At 41.5% G+C, this 20,016-nt stretch overlaps 1 protein-coding gene across 6 annotated transcripts in view; it reads left to right on the top strand.

Annotated features, from left to right (window-relative positions):
• foxn3 (forkhead box N3) overlaps positions 1 to 20,016 on the top strand; it is a 324,620-nt gene that overhangs the window by 197,318 nt on the left and 107,286 nt on the right. For all 6 annotated transcript variants that reach the window (XM_067992053.1, XM_067992047.1, XM_067992050.1 and 3 more), the window contains one exon: positions 12,770 to 12,831. In XM_067992053.1, coding sequence (XP_067848154.1) covers positions 12,770 to 12,831 — 62 coding nt within the window. The remainder of the gene's footprint in view (positions 1 to 12,769; positions 12,832 to 20,016) is intronic.

The raw sequence follows: 20,016 nt of genomic DNA, 5'->3' as shown, positions 1-20,016 counted from the left end.
GCATGTGTGTTATGATTTAATTAAAGGGATCGGTGTATTGTAATGTCAACAAAAGGAAATCATTATTTGGAATCTGTTGGACAATATTTGCTATTGTGAAATATTGTATGCAGACAAGTTATGTCACATGCATTGAAGTCTGAGTTGGCATGGCAGTGGAGCACATTGAGATACTGCATGAAAACATCGGATTTGGTAAAAATGTAGGTTTGAGATCACTATTCACCATGTGGTCACAACAGTTCCATTTGAGCAGATGCAGAAGGGGCCTGACTCTTCCCCACAGGAAGGGAGGAAAACTGATTGGGAAGTTACATTGGATGATCTCGCAGACACCTTGAGTGTCAGTCATGGCTCAGTTGATAGCCCTTTTGCCTCTGAGTCAGAAGGTAATAGGTTCAAGTCCAACTCCAGAGACTTGAGCACATAATCTCGGCCGACACTCCAGTGCAGTACTGAGGGAATGCTGCCCTGTCAGAGGTGCCATCTTATGGATGAGATGTTAAACCCCTCTGATGGGTGTAAAAATGTTCAGTGTTCAGTCCCATTTGCAACCCCTCAGATAATGAAGAAGTCCATGCCCGTATGCAGCAAGACCTGGACAACATCCAGGCTGATAGGTGTCAAGTAACATACGCGCTAGGCAATGACCATCTCCTCCAACAAGAGAGAGTCTATCCACTTCCCCTTGACATTCAATGGCATTACCATCGCCAAATCCTCTACCATCAACATCCTAGGGGTCACCATTGACCAGAAACTTAGCAGGACCAGCCACATAAACACTGTGGCTACAAGAGCAGATCAAGAGGCTGGATATTCTGCAGCAAGTGATTCACCTCCTGACTCCCCAAAGCCTTTCCACCACCTACAAGGCACAACTCAGGAGTGTGATGGAATACTCTCCACTTGCCTGGATGAGTGCAGCTCCAACAACACTCAAGAAGCTTGACACCTTCCAGGACAAAGCAGTCCGCTTGATTGGCACCCCAGCCACCACCTTAAACATTCACTCCCTTCACCACCGGCGCACTGTGGCTGCAGTGTGTACCATCTACAAGATGCACTGCAGCAACTCGCCAAGGCTTCTTCGACAGCACCTCCCAAACCCGCGACCTCTACCATCTGGAAGGACAGGGCAGCAGGTGCATGGAAACAACACCACCTGCACGTTCCCCTCCAAGTCACACACCATCCCGACTTCGAAATATATCGCCGTTCCTTCATCGTTGCTGGAACTCCCTACCTAACAGCATTATGGGAGAACCTTCACCACACGGACTGCAGCGGTTCAAGGCGGTGGCTCGCCACCACCTTCTTGAGGGCAATTAGGGATGGGCAATAAATGCTGGCCTTGCCGGCGACGCCCACATCCCATGAATGAATTTTTTTTTAAAAATCCCATGGTGCTATTTCAAAAAAGAGCAGGAGAATTCTCCCCGGCTTCCTGGCCAATATTTATCCATCAACCAACATCACTAAAGCAGATTATCTGGTCATTATCACATTGCTGTTTGTGGGACATCGCTGTGTGCAAATTGGCTGCCGTGTTTCCTACATTACAACAGTGACTATGCTTCAAAAGTACTTCATATGCTGTAAAGTGCTTTGGGACATCTGAAAATCATGAAAGGCGCTGTACAAATGCAAGTTTGTACTTTCTTCTTTCTTAGTGCAAGAATAAGATTAACAGAATCCTGTTTATAAGATTCCTTTTGCCTAGCAGATGGCTCAAAGGGACCCATAGAGAGAGGGGGCATTCAAGTTCTCATATGCTATATAACAAAGTGCTGAGCGATGGGTTTGTGCTTTGGATTATCCCTATTTTATTAGTGCAATGAGGGGGAGGTGCTGATTGGAGGACAGGTACATCACCTCGTGAGACGGAAGGGAAATGAGCAGATGTGCACCTCCTAGCAGTCGTATATAGAACTGCCATTGAGCAAGGTGCTTTTCCAGCCTCTCCTCCAGGGAAGGTGTTGTACAAATGTAAATTTAAGGGTGGGAATTTTTTTAAAACACACTTGCCAAACATTGTTATCAAAGTGTTACATGGGATCTTAATGTAAGTTGAATAGGAACAGGAGTAAGCTATTTAGGCCCTCGAGCCTGTTCCGCCATTCATTGAGATCATGGCTGATCTGTGACCTAACTCCATGTACCCGCCGTAGCCTCATATAACCTTAATGCCTTTGGTTAACAAAAATCCATCGGTCCCAGATTTAAAATTAACAATTGAGCTAGCATCAACTGCCGTTTGCGGAAGAGTTCCAAACTTCTACCACCCTTTGTGTGTGGAAGTGTTTCCTAACTTCACTCCTGAAACTGAAGTTTGTATGAATGAGCAAAGGTACAGTGGAACCTCAGTAATCCACCACAATGGTGCGGACCCCCCCCAGTGAATAATAGAAATTGGATCGATAATTGAGTTTCAGCTCAGTGTTGATGCGGTTAGAACAAATCCTACATGGATTTTGTACAGCCCAGCAAAATACTTAACCTGAAGTACACATGACAGTTTCTCTGAAGTGCATGTAAACCCTACCTGAAGTTACAGAAAAGCAGTTTGTAGGACTCAAAGCAAAATCCTCTGTCCACCCAGTCCAATTTGGGTAATTGCAAAACACAAATAATAGGGCGAATAATCAATGGCAGTGGAACAGAATCTGTGGTTTAGTTAAATTCCTACAACAAATGCTGTAAAGACAGCTCATGAAAACACCGAGTTAATAGACCTTTTTAAACGGTAGTATATTGAATAGGAAACGGTTGAATGGTATCATAAGCCCATGTACTATTGTTTCAAATTTCAGTTTCAAAATGGCTAGTCCTGTTCCCCCTTCTCGTCAACTTTGTCCTTTTTTTCCTACATTCAGCTGCTACAAAGGATTGTTCCCTTCTATCGCGAGGTAGTGGTTGCCAGGGCGATACATGCCATAACTGTAACATGATGCAAAACATGTGTCTGACTCAGTTGTAAACAGAACCTTCGGTCGCCAGTCGGCTGCCAGTAAGTCCAGTGTTCCAACCCTCAGTGCCACACCCTTGAGGCAATAAAAGCATCAGAGGGTCTGCCCGGCTCCAGTTTTTGCCTAGCAAATGCTTTCTATTTTAGTGGAAGCTACACATTGACCTCTTCCCAGCAGCTGTATGCACTTTTAACAAACTGCACTCTGCTTCGGAGGATGTGTGCTTTGCCGTTGCTAGGCAGCGGATATGGTAATCACGTCGCCACCATGCCCTTGAGCAGTTGGCGACCACACTATAAATTCTTTGTCTTGTTCGTCACTGCAAATAAAGATACTGTCGACGAACTACATAACCTCAATTATTGACTTGTGTATCTGCTCGACAGATGCGGGCCTATACAGCTTTGTATACAGCTCATTTCACTGTGTGCATTAATACGCAATTTACCTGGCATTGTGTCGGCCCTGACCCTGCTTTAATATGCATCTTATTATTGTGGAGCATGCTTATTTTTTAAAAAAGGCACCAAATGACGCATTGTGTAGAAGAACAAAGCCTATTTATCCTTTTTCTTTTTTAAAAAAAAGTTGAGTAGGAGTAATGGGGAACAGGCTTCAGTTCAGCTTCTGTGGGGAGTGAAAAGAAACTGCTTTCAAATTGCAAAAAAAATTAAAAATGGATCCATTTAAATATACGCAGCATTAAATCCACAAAAAATTGTCTGTCTGACAACTTCATAAATCAAACACGGTAGAATTCCAGAAACAAATCCCTCCATGGTATATTTGCATTCAGAAAGACTCTTGAAAACATTACTTTTTTCCAGAGCAATTGGAGTTCTGAGAAGAGGGGAATCGTGGGCCACTTGTTCTGTGCATGACCGTTTTAAAAAGTGATTTGTGATTTCTCTATTGAAGTTATTTCTGCAAATATTTGTGTGGCTGTTTCTTTTTGTGTCGGTCTCTGAATGTAATCAGAAATACAAGCATGACATCAATTGAAATCAATTGTGGAGTTCAAAAATGATGATTTCCTAGGGGCTAAGGCACTTCATACCATTACTGAAGTCATTGTGCACTAGTGGAACGGGCGACTGCTGCACAAATCTAAAGTTGCTGTAATGTAGTCATTTACTAATAGGTAGAACTATGCTCAACATTCTGCTTCCTCTTTGAAATATCAGGTCTCTTTCTTTATAAACCAAAATGCCCAAATTGAAAAGACTGAATCAAGCAATTTACAATAATTATTGAACAGCTTGTCAAATTGTATTGTATGCATGCAAAAATTCTATGTAGCTAGGAGGTTGCACAATTACATTTCCATTTTACCTTAATAATTCATACACTATCACAGTTTGCTGTGTCCTGATTTTGTTTCATTTGGCTGTTAATGATGATCCTGACTGAAAATAGAGATTGCGAGCTCTGCTTGATTAAATTTGCCTGCTCCTTTGTGCCATTAAAGGCATTAGCCCAACTGGTCAAAATCATATTTGTCTGATTTAATGAGACAGTTGCCTTAATCAAAGCTGTTTAGTTAAATGGCTTGATAGAGAGAACCTAGAATGTGAACTGCACTCATTCAGAATTGGATATGAGCTCCCAGATAATGTGTGCTCCCTGTGTGTTTATGACTCATACTTTTACAATCACTGCTTTGCTAAGTTGACTCTTGAGAAGTATCAACTTTATTCCATTATAGTCCACTACATTTCAGTTTATACCTGATGTATCGATCTTTGAAAGGTAAAAACTTACAAGTGCTTCATAGTACATAGAAGTAATACAATAGAGTCATAGAATCATACAGTACAAAGAAGGCCACGCAGCCCATCGTGCCTGGGCCGGCTCTTTGAAAGAGCTATCCAATTAGTCCCACTCCCCTACTCTTTTCCCCATAGCCCTGCAAATGTCAGCTCCCACTCCAGAGACTTGAACACAAAACTAGCTGTCCCTCCAGTGCAGTACTGAGGGAGAGCTGCACTGTTGGTGACATCTTTCAGATAAGACTTTAAACTGAAGTCCCGTCTGTCCTCTTTCAGGTGGATGTAAATGGTCCCATGGCACTATTTCGAAGAAGAACAGGATAGTTCTCCCAGATGTCCTGGCCAGTATTCATCCCTCAACCAACATCACTAAAACAAATGATCTGGTCATTAATTTCATTGCTGTTTGTGGGACCTTGCTGTGTGCAACTTGGCTGCCGCATGTCCTACATTACAACGGTGACTACACTTCAAAAAGTGCTTCAGTGGCTGTAAAGCGCTTTGGGACACCCTGAGGTCGTGAAAAGCACTATATAAATGCAAGTTCTTCCTTTCCTTTTCAAGTGTATATATACAATTCCCTTCTGAAAGTTTCTATTGAATCTGCTTCCACCACCCTTAAAGGCAGTGCATTTTAGATCATAACAATTCGCTGTCTTAAAAAAAATTCTCCTCATCTCCCCCCAGGTTCTTTTGCCAATTACCTTAGATCTGTGTGCTCTGGTTACCAACCCTTCTGCCAGTGGAAACAGTTTCTTATTTATTCTGTCAAATCCCTCATAATTTGAACACCTCTATTAAATATCCCCTTAACCTTCTCTGCTCCAAGAACATAAGAAATAGGAACAGGACTAGGCCATATGGCCCCTCGAGCCTGCTCTGCCATTTAATAAGATCATGGCTGATCTTCGACCTCAACTCCACTTTCCCACCCGATCCCCATATCCTTTTCTTTCCCTAGAGTCCAAAAGTCTATCTAGCTCAGCCTTGAATATACTCAATGACTCAGCATCCACAGCTCTTTGGGGAAGAGAATTCCAAAGATTCACAACCCTCTGAGTGAAGAAATTCCTCCATCTCAGTCTTAAATAGCCGACCCCTTATCCTGAGACTATGCCCCTTAGTTCTAGACTCTCAAGGCAGGTCAAACAGCCTCTCAGCATCTACCCTGTCAAGCCCTCAGAATCTTATGTTTCAATGAGATCACCTCTCATCCTTCTAAACTCCAGGAGAGTATAGGCCCATTTTACTCGATCTCTCCTCATAGGACAACCCTCTCATCTCAGGAATCAATCTACTGAACCTTCGCTGCACCGCCTCTAAGGCAAGTATATCCTTCCTTAGGTAAGGAGACCAAAACTGCACAGTACTCCAGGTGTGGTCTCACCAAAGCCCTATACAATTGTAGTAAGACTTCCTATTCTTGTACTCCAACCCTCTTGCAATAAAGGCCAACATTCCATTTGCCTTCCTAATTGATTGCTGTACCTGCATGCTAACTTTCTGTGTTTCTTGTACGAGGATACTCAGGTCTCTCTGAACATCAACATTTAATAGTTTCTCATCGTTTAAAAAATATTCTGTTTTTCTGTTCTTCCTACCAAAATGAATAACCTCACGTTTCCCCACATTATACTCCATCTGCCCCCTCCTTGCCCACTCACTTAACCTTTCTATACCCCTTTGCAGACTCTTTGTGTCCTCTGCACAGCTTACGTTCCTACCTAGCTTTGTGTCGTCAGCAAACTTGGATACATTACACTTGGTCCCTTCATCTAAGTCATTAATATTGATTGTAAAGGAGAACGATCCCAGCTTCTCTAGTCTCTCCACATAACTCAAGTCCCTCACCCCTGGTACCATTCTAGTAAATCTTCTCTGCACTCTCTCCAAGGCCTTAACATCCTTCCTAAAGTGTGGTGCCCTGAATTGGAGACGAGACTCCAGCTAATGCTTAACCAGTGATTTATAAAGGTTTATCATAATTTCCTTGCTTTAGTATTCGGTGCCTTTATTTATAAAGCCCAGGAATCCCGTACACCTTTTGAATATATCAACTTGTCCTGCCACCTTCAAAAATTTGTGTATGTCAACACCCAAGCCTCTCTATTCCTGCACCCTGTTTAACATTGTACCATTAGAAGCAAAGCTGGCAGGACATACATAATGAATGTGCTACACAATCAGAGTCCAGTCTGGGATGGGATCATCACCCCAGCAAAACTCATTGGAGGAGAGAAATCTCTGCTGTTTTCCGTAACTTGTTTTTTCCAGATAGTCACACATCCTCCGAACATTAGGAGGAAACAAACCAGTGGCATTGTTTAAAAAGTAAATCCCTCTAGTCATTTTCACAGGCGTGTTTTCTGTTGTGTGTGTACCAGTAACAATGAAGATAATGGCTTTTATTTGAAGTGCATACCTCTATCTCCATGTTGCAGATAAATGAACAGAGATATCGATTCTTCTGCTTATTGAGGCTGTCCAAGTAATTTTGATACAGTATATAAGCAGTCAGAAGAACTTAGTAAGCCACCTGTATTTCGGTAAATCAGTTCTACACTTGATGAAAATGTGTGGTCCTGTATTTCATGTTTCAGTATTATCTCCATCTTAATTTTCTTTAATTCAAAGATGCAGCTTCACATCTGTCAATCACTCACTTATTCTGTGAACTTTTACTTAAAGAAGGGAGAGAAAAAAAGTCAGTTAATTAGTCGCTGTTTATTATTTTCAGTGCAGCATTTTGCATTTGTATTGACACAATAAATTAATAATAGATTCTGTGCCTCAGGTATTGTGCAACCTTTCTTTGGAATTAAGTAGTTTAATGTGGTAAATCATGCACCACTGTAAACTCTTTTAGGAGTATCCAGTCACATTTTAATTATGCCTTAAAGCAACAGTAATATTGTGTAAAATTTTTGAGATAAGACACAAATTTAGCATTTTCCTTTTTAATAACCTGCACATCAAAGCACAGGCTGCTTTTTTAAAAAAAAATGTTTATACATTAAAAATCCAATGTAAGAAACAAATACTCTTCACTAATATTGCTGTGATTATAGACATAACTTTTACAGACAAAATGCACACATTCACATTTATTGTTTGCAGATGTAAGAAATTAATTTACCTTTTCAAGCACCGAATTTGCCAAATTTTGCAGAACTATGGGAGTTTTATTTTCCTCTAACATTTGTAAAATGGAGTGAAGCTGTCCTGAAGGCCCTGCCTAATGTCACACTAAAACCTTGGCCATCACAAGATCTCAGGCTCACTCAGCACAGATCAGGAATTGAACCCATTTCAGTCAGGGTATGATTCGGGGCACGTGTGAACATTGGATGAGAAATAGAGTTGGGCTTAGTTTTGATGCCGTGTACAGTTGAATTGCCTGCTGACGCTCACTGTCTAGGCTCGTACTTGAAGAATAGCAGCTTGGGTGAGGTACCAGACTGCATTTGGCACCTGCGCAATTGTAACCCGGCAAGTGTTGGTGCCTTCAGAAGAGCATCAAAGAAAATTTGGGAGGGAAAAGAAGAAAAGACTAAGTTTAAAAAGTCGGACTAAATACTAGAAGTTGGATAACAACGTAAGGAATATGGAATGAGTCTTTTTACCACTCTGGAAACCTACCTTTTTGGGAGGGGCTTTGTACTCACTAGTGATTATGTACCTTGATTATGCCATGCATTTAAAAAGAAAGACTTGCATTTATATAATGCCTTTCACAACCTCAGTACGTCCCAACCTCAGCCAATGAAGAACTTTTTAGTGATGTTGGTTGAGGGATAAATATTTTCCAGGAACGCCCCTGCTCTTTGGGGCCTCAGTTTAAAGTCTCATCCGTACAGAGCCTCACCTTTGTCAGCTGCTGCCTTCTCTCCAAACATTCATGTACAAGCATCACAGGTCGGAGGTCGAGGTTGCCGGGTTCTTTATTTAAGTGCCTAGCAATGATCATAATCCATAATGTGAAGTTTTAAAAATATTTAATTTTCCTTTTGCAATTACATTTGAAAAGCTTCAATTATTCAATTAAATGAACAGCTTTAGTTGCAGTACCTCTGAACTTCTGCTGTCACTCTCATGAATTTGTGCTGCCAGAATGCGTTGAGAGGGCCACACTTACAGCCATCAATAAATGTGCATGGTTTGACACGTTTTAAAAAGGCAAAATGGATTGCTGTTCTTGTTACGAACCTCCATGGAGGGCAAAACTAATCTGCGAAGTGTTGCGAACAGACCTTTTATAATGTGAAACTGCTACAAAACGGGGGCTCAGAATTTTGTGCTTTAACCTTCATGCTAGTAAAAACTTATTTATAAGAGTTCCCTTGATGACTCAGTTAGTGATTCCACTGTGTGTAGTGTGTAACTGAGCCACATAGATCAGGAAGGTGCCATGTTTGAATCTGGTCTGTGCTGGGAAACCAATACACCTGTATTACAGTTGGCCTCAGCAAGATTGGACTAGGGAAGGAAATCAGCCAGGATTCCTGGTCCTGATCGCTATCCCGTGATTCCTAGTGAAACGTGGGCTTGTTTTTGATGTTGGGTAAGAGTAGGATGAGGTTCAACCTTGGTGTCTTCCTCCCACCCCACCTTGAAATGGTCAAATAAACCACTGTCACTCATTGTCTAGGCCCACAGATGACAAACAGACACTTGGGCAAGGAAATACCTGTGGAACGGTGCTCCAACATGAGTTGGCGCCTTCAGGGTGGTGAGCAAATAAATTAGAGAGTGGAACAGTTATAGTGTGAGCAGATTTACCAGCAGAAAAGCCATCTGTGTCCAGCAAAATGTCTTCGCCCAGTCTGAGCTGCCTCACAGGTTATGAAAATTTTTTTGTCTACTTATCATAAAATCATACAGAACAGAAGGAGGCCATTCAGCCCAATGTGCCTGTGCCGGTTCTTTGAAAGAGCTATCCAATTAGTCCCACTCCCCTGCTGTTTTTCCATAGCCCTGCAAATTATCCCTATCCACTGCTCTTGCTCCACCAGTCAGTAGACAAGCTCCGTATAGTTAAGGGATGATTAAACTCTTGTGCTACCTCACACTGTAAAATGAAATGTAGCCAAATTATGGATTGCTGTTTCTTTTGGTTATATGTGTAAAGGCAAAATAAACCATTGCTGAATTAAGGTTGATCATATTCTCTTACCCTAGGTTCATGGAATATTTATGGTTGAGTTAGACTAGACACAGGCCACGGTGGACATTACAGAAGATATTGAAGTCCTGGAGGGATTCTGTATAAAGCTGCTGCAGCTATTCTAATCAGCCTTTATGCTGCCTTTTGTAGTGAGGTTCTTGCTGCTTTCTGTTGTGTACATTTACTTGGTATGTTCTCAGCTTTCAAAAGAGTTTTTGTCTGATAGACTCTTTTCTGTCAGCTGTATTTTTCCTGAAGGGCTTTCTGTTTGAGTATCCCTCATGCACAGCAATGAGCACTCTATGGATTCAGCTTATTTTCTGTGTGAGAACTCCGTTCTAGCTAATAGCATGGGTCTTGTCATTTTCCTGTCCCCGAGCACTCAGTGCAAGTCCAAGCCTAATTCTCCGGCTTCCATAAGTTCTCAGAAGTAAACTGCACCTTCATCTTGTAATGTAACGTGCTTGAAGATAATAGCCATCTCCAGCAGCAGCTCCTTGAAGCTGAGGTCAGCTCAGGAAACTGATGTAACAGGCATTACATTGGGATTGAAAAAGGTGTGTGTGAGAGAGAAAAAATATCAATTAACTCCCCTCATTTAAATGAGCCCCTTGCTGATGGTACCATTTGCAGGTGGGGCTGAAAGTCATGGCCTTGTTGAGATTAATCCTGCATCGTGTAAAGATTTCACATGAGCACTTACGATGTCCGAGCTTGCCCTTTGTTTTAATGGATTGGGTCTACCACAGATGGTCTTTCATTAGAGAAGTTCTTGTTTTTGTGCTCCTTTAATTGCATATTTTCTTCAGGCTCAATTTCAGAAGCATCACAAAATGGTTCTGCAATATTGCCCCTGAACTTTCCTTTCTTGTTTCTGTTAAGCTTCAAATATGCTGATCTGCACTTGTTTCCTCCTCCCTGTATTGCAATGCAGACACATCACAGCATCTTACTCAGTTATTTTTAGATGACCTCAGAACTGTGGAACTCTTCATCTTTATTTTCCTCCTATGACCTTCAGTCCTTATAACCTAAACACTACCGCCTGCAATTATCACATGGATTCTCCCACTGTAGGGAGATCGATGGAAAACCCAGAGAAGCAATGTTTCTCAGGGGTTTTCACCAAATCTACGGTCAGAGATTGGAGAATTCACCCATGTAAATTCTATCTGCACTGTTTTGCGTGCCTCATCTTCTTGTACCCTCTTCAACCTTGGTGGTGTCCTATACTATGGGTCTTGGCCTTTCGCCTTGATTCTTCAATTTAAAAAACAGGAACAGGCTTGTTCATATTGCAGGTGGATTCTACGGTACCCAGTATAATAACTTGATTATGCACATCTGACTGTCTCTGGCCTTCATACCTTTCCCAATATCCAGGGAAGGTATAGTGGCCAGTGAGTACAAAGCCACCTGCCTGCCTGATCTGTATAGGCAGCAGAGCTGCTTACTCCACAGGTGGTCTGAAAAGTTGTTGTCCTGTGTGCTGGCAGCTTCAAATTTATTTCCATTGGAGGCAGCATCGCTTCCGGAGATGCTGGTGAAAACGTACAATTCAGGTGGGTCTTAGACCCCCCCCCCCCCTCTGGTTGCAGTGGTGCTGTTTAGTTTGCTGCTCTGCATCACTGCTGATTTCATCTCAAAGGATAGTGATGGGGCAGTAGTTCAAGTTAAATTGGTTGCATACATTTACCCAGGCCATTGCAGTCTCTAATGTTCAACTCTGTTGGACAACTGACCTAATATGGGGCAATACTTTGAGCTTGTAAACCAAAAGCTAAGGTATCCTTTCTGTTAATTTCTACTTAACATCCTTAAAGGCAAAGGTAATTCTTTGATAAGTACCATTAATCCCCCGACCCCAAAAGTTTTCAGTGAAGTTTTGATGGATGCTAGAGAACCTGGAACAGGGAAAACTACTATTCCTGGTTGTGACCCTTCAGATGATTTCATTTGTGTACAGTCTACGCATGCAGCGTAACATCAGCTGAATCAAGGCTCAATGATAGATTGTAGGCAAACTTTTGCCTTGCTCCCAGCAGTTTATCAATTCCTATTATAATAGGCTGAATAGGTCTCACTCAGGAGAGGAAAGTTTTAGATCTCAAGATGAGCTGTAGAAGACAATAGCCTCCTCTCTGCTTTGAGTTCCCAATTGCCTACTTGACAGCTTGCATTACATTGTTCTGTACTTCCCTGTGATAAATAGTTTTTGGATTGGGGACTGAATGTGTGATTAAGAAAGGAGCTTAACTTGCTTTAGTCTTTATCTTGGGATTGTTTAAACAACTGAGCAATGAGCTGGTTCCATAGAAAAGGGTACAGTGAATAAAGTCTGTAGGGGAATGTTTTCTTGCTTGTATCTAACGTCAGGTTATTTATTTCTGTTGTAAGTTATGTTGAGTTTCTTAATTTTGAGAACTTTGGGGTTGCTTCCAACCATTACTGTAGTCTCTTTCTGTTTTTTTTCTTCCTTCCCCTCCCAGGTTACATGTGTGCTGTTTGTATTTTTCTGTTGTTATGGTTACACTTTGATGTTGTGGAAGAGTCTTGGATGTTTGGCAAGACCTTGTATAGATTTCCCTCTAGGGTTCTGGATTTTCTTCTGACAATTGGTTTGGTCTTCCGGATGTTGGTTTTACTCTTATTGTCAAGAGTTCGATCAGTGAACAGAAGAATTTTTTATTTATTGTATGAAAAAATCTATTTGGGTGGAATAAAATTCTGAAAAAGTGTTTGTGAGCAATTCAACAGTTCGTATCTTTAAAAAACCTTGCACAAGTGTGCCTTGTTTTATTTGAACTGCTTTGTCCTGAAATGGGTTAAGAAAAGTGTTCCTTAAACAATATTTGTTTACTTTATAGCACATCAAGTCCACCCCTTTGGCCTGGGAGTGCTTTCTTCAAGAAGAATGGAGCCCTTCAAGGTAAGAGAAACTCTCCAGGATTATTGATGTATTTTTACCAGTGATTGGCGATTTTGTCTCCTAATGTCTGTGGAATTAATTTCATGACTGCATACATCATTGGAGGGTTTCTAACTTTGATATGTTAAAGCTACTGAATGCTACAATTGTTCTGAGTGTGAACACTAACCCACCTAGAGTGAGCAAGCTAAACACAAATGACTATGTGCAGAAATTCGAAGTCTGAGGGAAGGGCATTATTTTGTTGGGGGGGGGGGGGACGGTGGGGAGAGAGGGGAAGCAAGATGTTGCAGGAAATTAAGGTAGTGGGACCTGCCACATTTTCAGGTTTCTGCAACTAGAAGAATTAGGTCCATAGCTTAGAGGTTTGCTACCACTATGTGTTCCATCCAGAAAGAATAAACTAAATTCAAACAACTGTAGAGACTGAGATTTTAAGCTTTGCTATCTAAACTAGGAGCCTAATGCTGTAAGCCTAGATGGGGTAGAAGCTGTCTTAGAAAGTATATGATTCAAGATCCAATAGATGAAATAGTTAGTGGACAGGGTCTCTGGGGGCCTTCAATGATAGAAAACTGATAATGGGAGCATTGCAATACATGGGCCCTTGTCAGGTCCTGGGGAGATGAATATTTTACTCATCAGATCCCTGGAATATTGCACTTGTAAGAGAGTTTCTACCTCTCTAGTAATGGAATGTTAAACTCCTTTTCAGAGAGGCCAGATTAGAATCCTAGTCTGTATAGTCATTTGAATTTAGCTTGCTGTCTTACTGGGTTAGTGGACAGAGCAGTGACATCTCCCAAATTGCTCACCTTACTGGTTGAATGAGGAAATCTGTCAATGGGAATCTTTGTTTAAAGCAAGAAAGCATAAGGTCAGCTCTCTTGTTTTCTGTCAGAACATTATGATGAATTGACATGGTGGCTGATTACAAGTTCTTGTATTTTATGGAAAATAATTTGGGTAGCTGTGGCCAATTCATCACCAAGGTAGACATTTGGTGACCACATGTGATGGTGAAAAGGCCATTGTCAATCAGTTATAATAGCCATATTGGTTACACGGAAGTATGTTTGGTAAGATTTCAATGTAGCTGTTGCTAACTGGAGTTCTCTGAAATTGTTTGTTGTGCATTGCGGGTTTATCAGCAGAAACTTCTGCATGGTACTTGTAACATGAATGGTTTTTAACAGCATTGTTAAACTGATGACCAAGTTTTCTTTAAATTCATATACATCTGTGCCTTTGCTCTGAAGCAACATTCTAATTCTGCTTATTGTGAATCTCGGCAGTATATGCTGTATATAGTACAACATGCAATGGGACATCAAAAGCTGAGACTAATTTTTCAGCCAGATGACCTTTTTCGTCACCTAATTCTCATTTAGCTTCAAACTACAGCCCTGTAATTCTCAATTTTTCTGTGGATTATGTCTGCACTTCACAACAGTTGGAATGAAATGGGGTGATAGTTTCATTGGGACTTTGCAAAATAAAATCATTCTGAAATAATTGCTGCAATGTGCAGAAGTGCAAGTGTATAGTAGAGGAAAGAATAAAATAAAATTTCAATGGTTTCCTCAGTCGGTAGTTGCACATTTCATTGTGGGACTGAGCCATGCATACTAGGATGGCCAGTGTCTGTTGAGTTAGCCGATCTTAGCCCAGGCAGCAGTAGAAATGACCTCTGCTCCTAAACAATTCCAGCAATCTATTGCGTTTGTGGGCATCGAGATAAAGACAAAATGGTACTCTTCTTTGATGTTCACTGTGGGCAAATAGCCTGCTAACACTCAGTGTGGAGGCTCACATGAATAAATGACTACTTAGGCATCATATTGGAGGGTGTCTGGGCTGGTGGAACTGCATCGCAGCAAGGAGGAGATGAAATTGAGGATAAATTTTAAAAATGAAATTGTTCTTGATTTACTTTATCCCAGTAAAAGATCTTTTTTGATTTGAGTTTCATACTGAGTTACACATTTGGATGAAGATAACAACCAAGGTAAGTAGGTCAACATCTCAACGAAACTACCTGTCAGATGAAGTATATTGGAAAGTACCTCTAAGTACATTGCATACCTATACAATATGGTGTTCTTGAAATTCTTCTATGTTTTTAGCAGCACACATATACACTTGTGTTGCAAAATACCATCTATAAGTCTCAATTACTTATCTGTCCATGAATTGCATGCAAACATTGCGCAGCTGCAGGATTCAGATGATGAGAACAAGGACTACAGGGACAATGGTCAAATTGACCACGGCACCGTGGTACAAGAGGCCATTCAAGTGGGGGAGCAAAAAGGAATGTGGTAGGGGATAGTATAGTCAGTGTTAATTGTATCCATGTGATTTACATCAATTAGTGTTAATTGTATTCAGGTGGTGAATCTCAATTGGGGACTCTCATATCCATTTATAGGAGGGAGCTTATCTAGGAGGTGCTGGGTGTGTAATGAGGATCTCTGAGAATAAAGGCTTGGAGGCAACTGAAGACTAGGCTTTAGTATTTGATCCTTCACCATATGGCTATCCAATTTATTACAGTCTGGGGGATAGATACTGTTCACTGTAGCCATGATCGGGAGTCCCGAAGACTGTGTTGCCTGCCCAGTGCCAGGGTTAAGGATATCTTCTTGCGGCTGGAGAAGAACTTGGAGCATGAGGGGGAGGATCCAGTTGTCGTGGTCCACTTAGGAACCAACGACATAGGTAGAACTAGGAATGAGGTTCTGCTGAGGGAGTTTGAGGAGCTAGGGACCAAATTAATAAGCAGAACCTCAAAGTTGGTAATCTCTGGATTACTACCTGAGCCACGTGCAAATTAGCATAGGGTCAAACAGATCAGAGTGTTAAATGCGTGGCTCAAAGAGTGGTGTGGGAGACAGGGGTTTCAATTCATGGGGTACTGGCACCAGTACTGGGAAAAGAGGAAGCTGTTCCATTGGGATGGGCTCCATTTAAACCGGGCTAGGACCAGTGTCCTGGCGAATCGAATTACTGGGGCTGCAGATAGGGCTTTAAGCTAAAAAGGTGGGCAGGGGGAGGGTCCAGGTGAGGGGAAACTTATAAATCTAAAGAGGAAAGTCATGGCCATAGAGCGATGAAGCGATTTGGGTAAAGATAAGCAGTGTGTGACAGGAAGGGGCAGAGAGTATAATGGTAATAGTGCATCAGTGAATAAGGTCAAATCAGGAAAAAAATAGTAAAAAGTTAAAAGTAAAGGTGCTTTATCTGAATGCACGAAGCATTCATAACAAGATAGATGAATTAATGGCACAAATGGAGATAAATGGGTTTGATCTAGTAGCTATTACTGAGACGTGGTTGCAAGGTGACCAAGGTTGGGAACTAAATATTCCAGGGTACTTGACTTTTCCAAAAGACAGACAAAATGGAAAAGGGGTGGGTGGGGGGTAGCCCTGATAATAAAGGATGACATTAGGATATTAGTGAGAAAGGATCTTGGCTCGGAAGATCAGGAAGAGTAATCAGTATGGGTGGAGATAAGAAATAACAAGGGACAGAAAATGCTGGTGGGAGTATTTTGTAGGCCCCCTAGCGGTAATAATACTGCTGGACAGAGTATTAATCAAGAAATAATAGGAGCTTGAAACAAAGGTAATGCAATAATCATGGGGGACTTTAATAATCTTATAGGCTGGACAAATCAAATTGGCAAAATTAGTTTGGAGGACGAGTTCGTGGAATGCATTAAAGACAGTTTCCTAGAACAGTACATTGTGGAACCAACCAGGGAACAGGCTATTTTAGATCTTGTCTTTTGTAATGAGACAGGGTTAATTAGTAATCTCATAGTAAGGAATCCTCTGAGGAAGAGTGATCATAATATGATAGAATTTAATTGAGTTCGAGAGTGACGTACTTAAGTCCGAAACTAGAGTCTTGAACTTAAACAAAGCCAATTACATAGGTATGAGGGGCGAGTTGGCTAAGGTAAATTGGGAAATTAGATTAAAAGATATGATGGTAGATAAGCAATGATGAACATTTAAAGAAATATTTCATAATTCTCAACGAATATACATTCCATTGAGAAATAAAAACTCTATGGGAAAAGTGATCCATCTGTGACTAGCTAAAGAAGTTAAGGATAGTATTCGATTAAAAGAAGAGGCTTATAATTTTGCCAAGAACAGTGGTGAGCCTGAGGATTGGGAGAGTTTTAGAAACCAGCAAAGGATGACCAACAAAGAGGGAGAAAATAGAATAAGAGAGTAAACTAGCAAGAAGTATAAAAACAGATTGTAAGAGCTTCTACAAGTATATAAAAAGAAGAGTAACAAAAGTAAACGTGGATCCCTTAGAGGCTGAGACAGGAGAAATTATAATGGGGAATAAGGAACTGGCAGAGACATTGAACAAATATTTTGTATCTGTCTTCACAGTAGAAGTCACAAAAAACATACCAGAAATAGTGGCGAACCAAGGGTCTAAAGAGTGAGGAACCTAAAGTAATTAATATTAGTAAAGAAAAAGTACTGGAGAAATCAATGGGACTGAAAGCTGACATCCCCTGGACCTGATAGCCTACACCCTAAGTCTCTAAAAGAGGTAGCTGCAGAGATAGTGGATGCATTGGTTGTGATCTTCCAAAATTCTCTAGATTCCAGAACGGTCCCAGTGGATTGGAAGGTAGCAAATGTTACATCGCTATTCAAGAAAGGAGGGAGAGAGAAAACCGGGAACTACAGGCCAGTTAGCCTGACATCAGTCATCAGGAAAATGTTGGAATCCATTATTAAGGATGTGGCAACAAGGCACTTAGAAAATCACAATATGATTAGGCAGAGTCAACATGGTTTTGTGAAAGGGAAATCGTGTTTGACAAATTAATTAGAGTTTTTTTAAGGGTGTAACTAACAGGATAGATAAAGGGGAACTAGTGGATGTAATATATTTGGATCTTCAAAAGGCATTCGATAAGATGCCACATGAAAGGTTGTTACACAAGATAAGGGCACATAGGGTTGGGGGTAATACATTAGTATGGATAGAGGATTGGTTAACGGACAGAAAACAGAGTAGGAATAAATGGGTCATTTTAAGGTTGGCAAGCTGTTACTATTGGGGTGCCCCAAGTCGGTGCTGGGGCCTCAGCTATTTACAATGTGAAGGGACCAAGTGTAAGGTATCCAAGTTTGCTGACGATACAAAGCTAGTTGGGAAAGTAAGCTGTGAGGAGAATGCAAAGAGTCTGCAAAGGGATGTAGACAGGTTAAGTGAGTGGGCAAGAAGGTGGCAGATGGAATATAATGTGGTGAAATGTAAGGTTATTCACTTTGGTAGGAAGAATAGAAAAACAATATTTTTTTAAATTGTAAGAAACTATTAAATGTTGGTATTCAGAGGGATTTAGGTGTCCTTTTACACGAAACACAGAAAGTTAACAGGCAGGTTACAGCAAGCAATTAGGAAGGAATAGATGGTATGTTGACCTTTATTGCAAGGGGGTTGGAGTACAAGAGTAAAGGAAGTCTTACTACAATTGTACAGGGCTTTGGTGAGACTGCACCTGGAGTACTGTGTAGAGTTTTGGTCTCCTTACCTAAGGAAGAATATACTTGCCTTAGAGGCGGTGCAGTGAAGGTTCACTAGATTAATTCCTGGGATGAGAGGGTTGTCCTATGAGGAGAGGTTGAGTAGAATGGGCCTATACTCTCTGGAGTTTAGAAGAATGAGAGATGATCTCATTGAAACATGTAAGATTCTGACGGCTTGACAGAGTAGATGCTGAGAGGCTGTTTCCCCTGGCTGGAGAGTCTAGAACTAGGAGGCAGAGTCTCAGGATAAGAGGTCGACCATTTAGGACTGAGATGAGAAATTTCTTCACTCAGAGGGTGGTGAATCTTTGGGATTCTTTACTCCAGAAGGCTGTGGATGCTGAGTCGTTGAGTATATTCAAGGCTGAGATCAATAGATTTTTGGACTCTAAGGGAATCAAAGAATATGGGGATCGGGCGGGAAGGTGGAGTTGAGGTCGAAGATCAGCCATGATCTTATTGAATGGCTGACCAGTCTTGAGGAGCCATACGGCCTACTCCTGCACCTATTTCTTATGCTCTTACTTTTTTAGTCCTCACTTTTTTATATAGAACTTTGTATATAAAGATGCTTTGTGTATTCCATCTAGTGAGTGATACTGCCTTTGAAAGTGCCCATGAAGTAAAATAAGAACACATTTTCATTATTAATTTGGATGTATTGAGAAAATATGAGCTGCAGTTTCCTCTAGCTAACCATTGCAAAGCCAAAAGCCATTGACCTGGGCCTCTGCCACAAATTCAGTACCTTTGTCACTGATATCATCCCCCACCCTTGGCTACTGTCTCGGCTGAAGCAAACTTTTTGCAACCTCGCTGTCCTATTTGACCCCGAGCTGCGCTGCTCACCCTGTATCCTTACCATCATAAAGACTGCCTCCTTGCACCTCCATAACATGACCTGCCTCCGCCCCTACCTCAGTTCATCTGCTGAAACCCTCAGCCGTTGTCACTTCCAGAAGTGACTATTCCAATGCTTTCCTGGCTGCCCTCCCATCCGCTACGTTCCATAAACTTCAGCTCATCCAAAAACTCTGCTGCCCATATCCTCTTTTGCCCATCACCCCTGTCCTAGTTAACCTGCATTGGCTCTCAGACCCTCGATGCCTCAAATTTAAAGTTTAGAATTCTCAACTTCATGTTCAAATCCCGTTATACCCTCATCCTTCCCTATTTCTATGACCTTCTCCAGCTCTAGACAGCCTCCGCGATCTCTTTCGCTGACTCCGGTTTCTAATGATCCCGCCCCCCCCCCCCCCCCCTGCCCTTCGCCTAACCATCGTTAGCTGTGCCTTATGCCGACTATGCCCACATTATGGAATTCCCATCCTAAACCCCTCTGGCTGTCCACCTCCCTCTCCTTCAATAACCCACAAAATACACCTATTTGATCAAATGTCAGGAGGTGCAGCACCTTGTGTGGGGTACTGTAGATCCACTGCTCTATGAAGTGGCACTGCTGACACGTGCAGAATACTGTAAATGGTAGATGAAAAATTGTGCAGAGGACTGTAGATGGTAGATGGGAAATTGTGCCATGCTTTCTCAAAACAAGTGATGCCATTTCTATTGATCTTTTTCCCTCCCCTCCATGACTTGAGGGGGAAGTTAA

This window comes from Heptranchias perlo, chromosome 10 (genome assembly GCF_035084215.1).
Source record: "Heptranchias perlo isolate sHepPer1 chromosome 10, sHepPer1.hap1, whole genome shotgun sequence".
Lineage (NCBI taxonomy): Eukaryota > Metazoa > Chordata > Chondrichthyes > Hexanchiformes > Hexanchidae > Heptranchias > Heptranchias perlo.
This window is presented reverse-complemented; position numbering and strand designations above follow the sequence as displayed.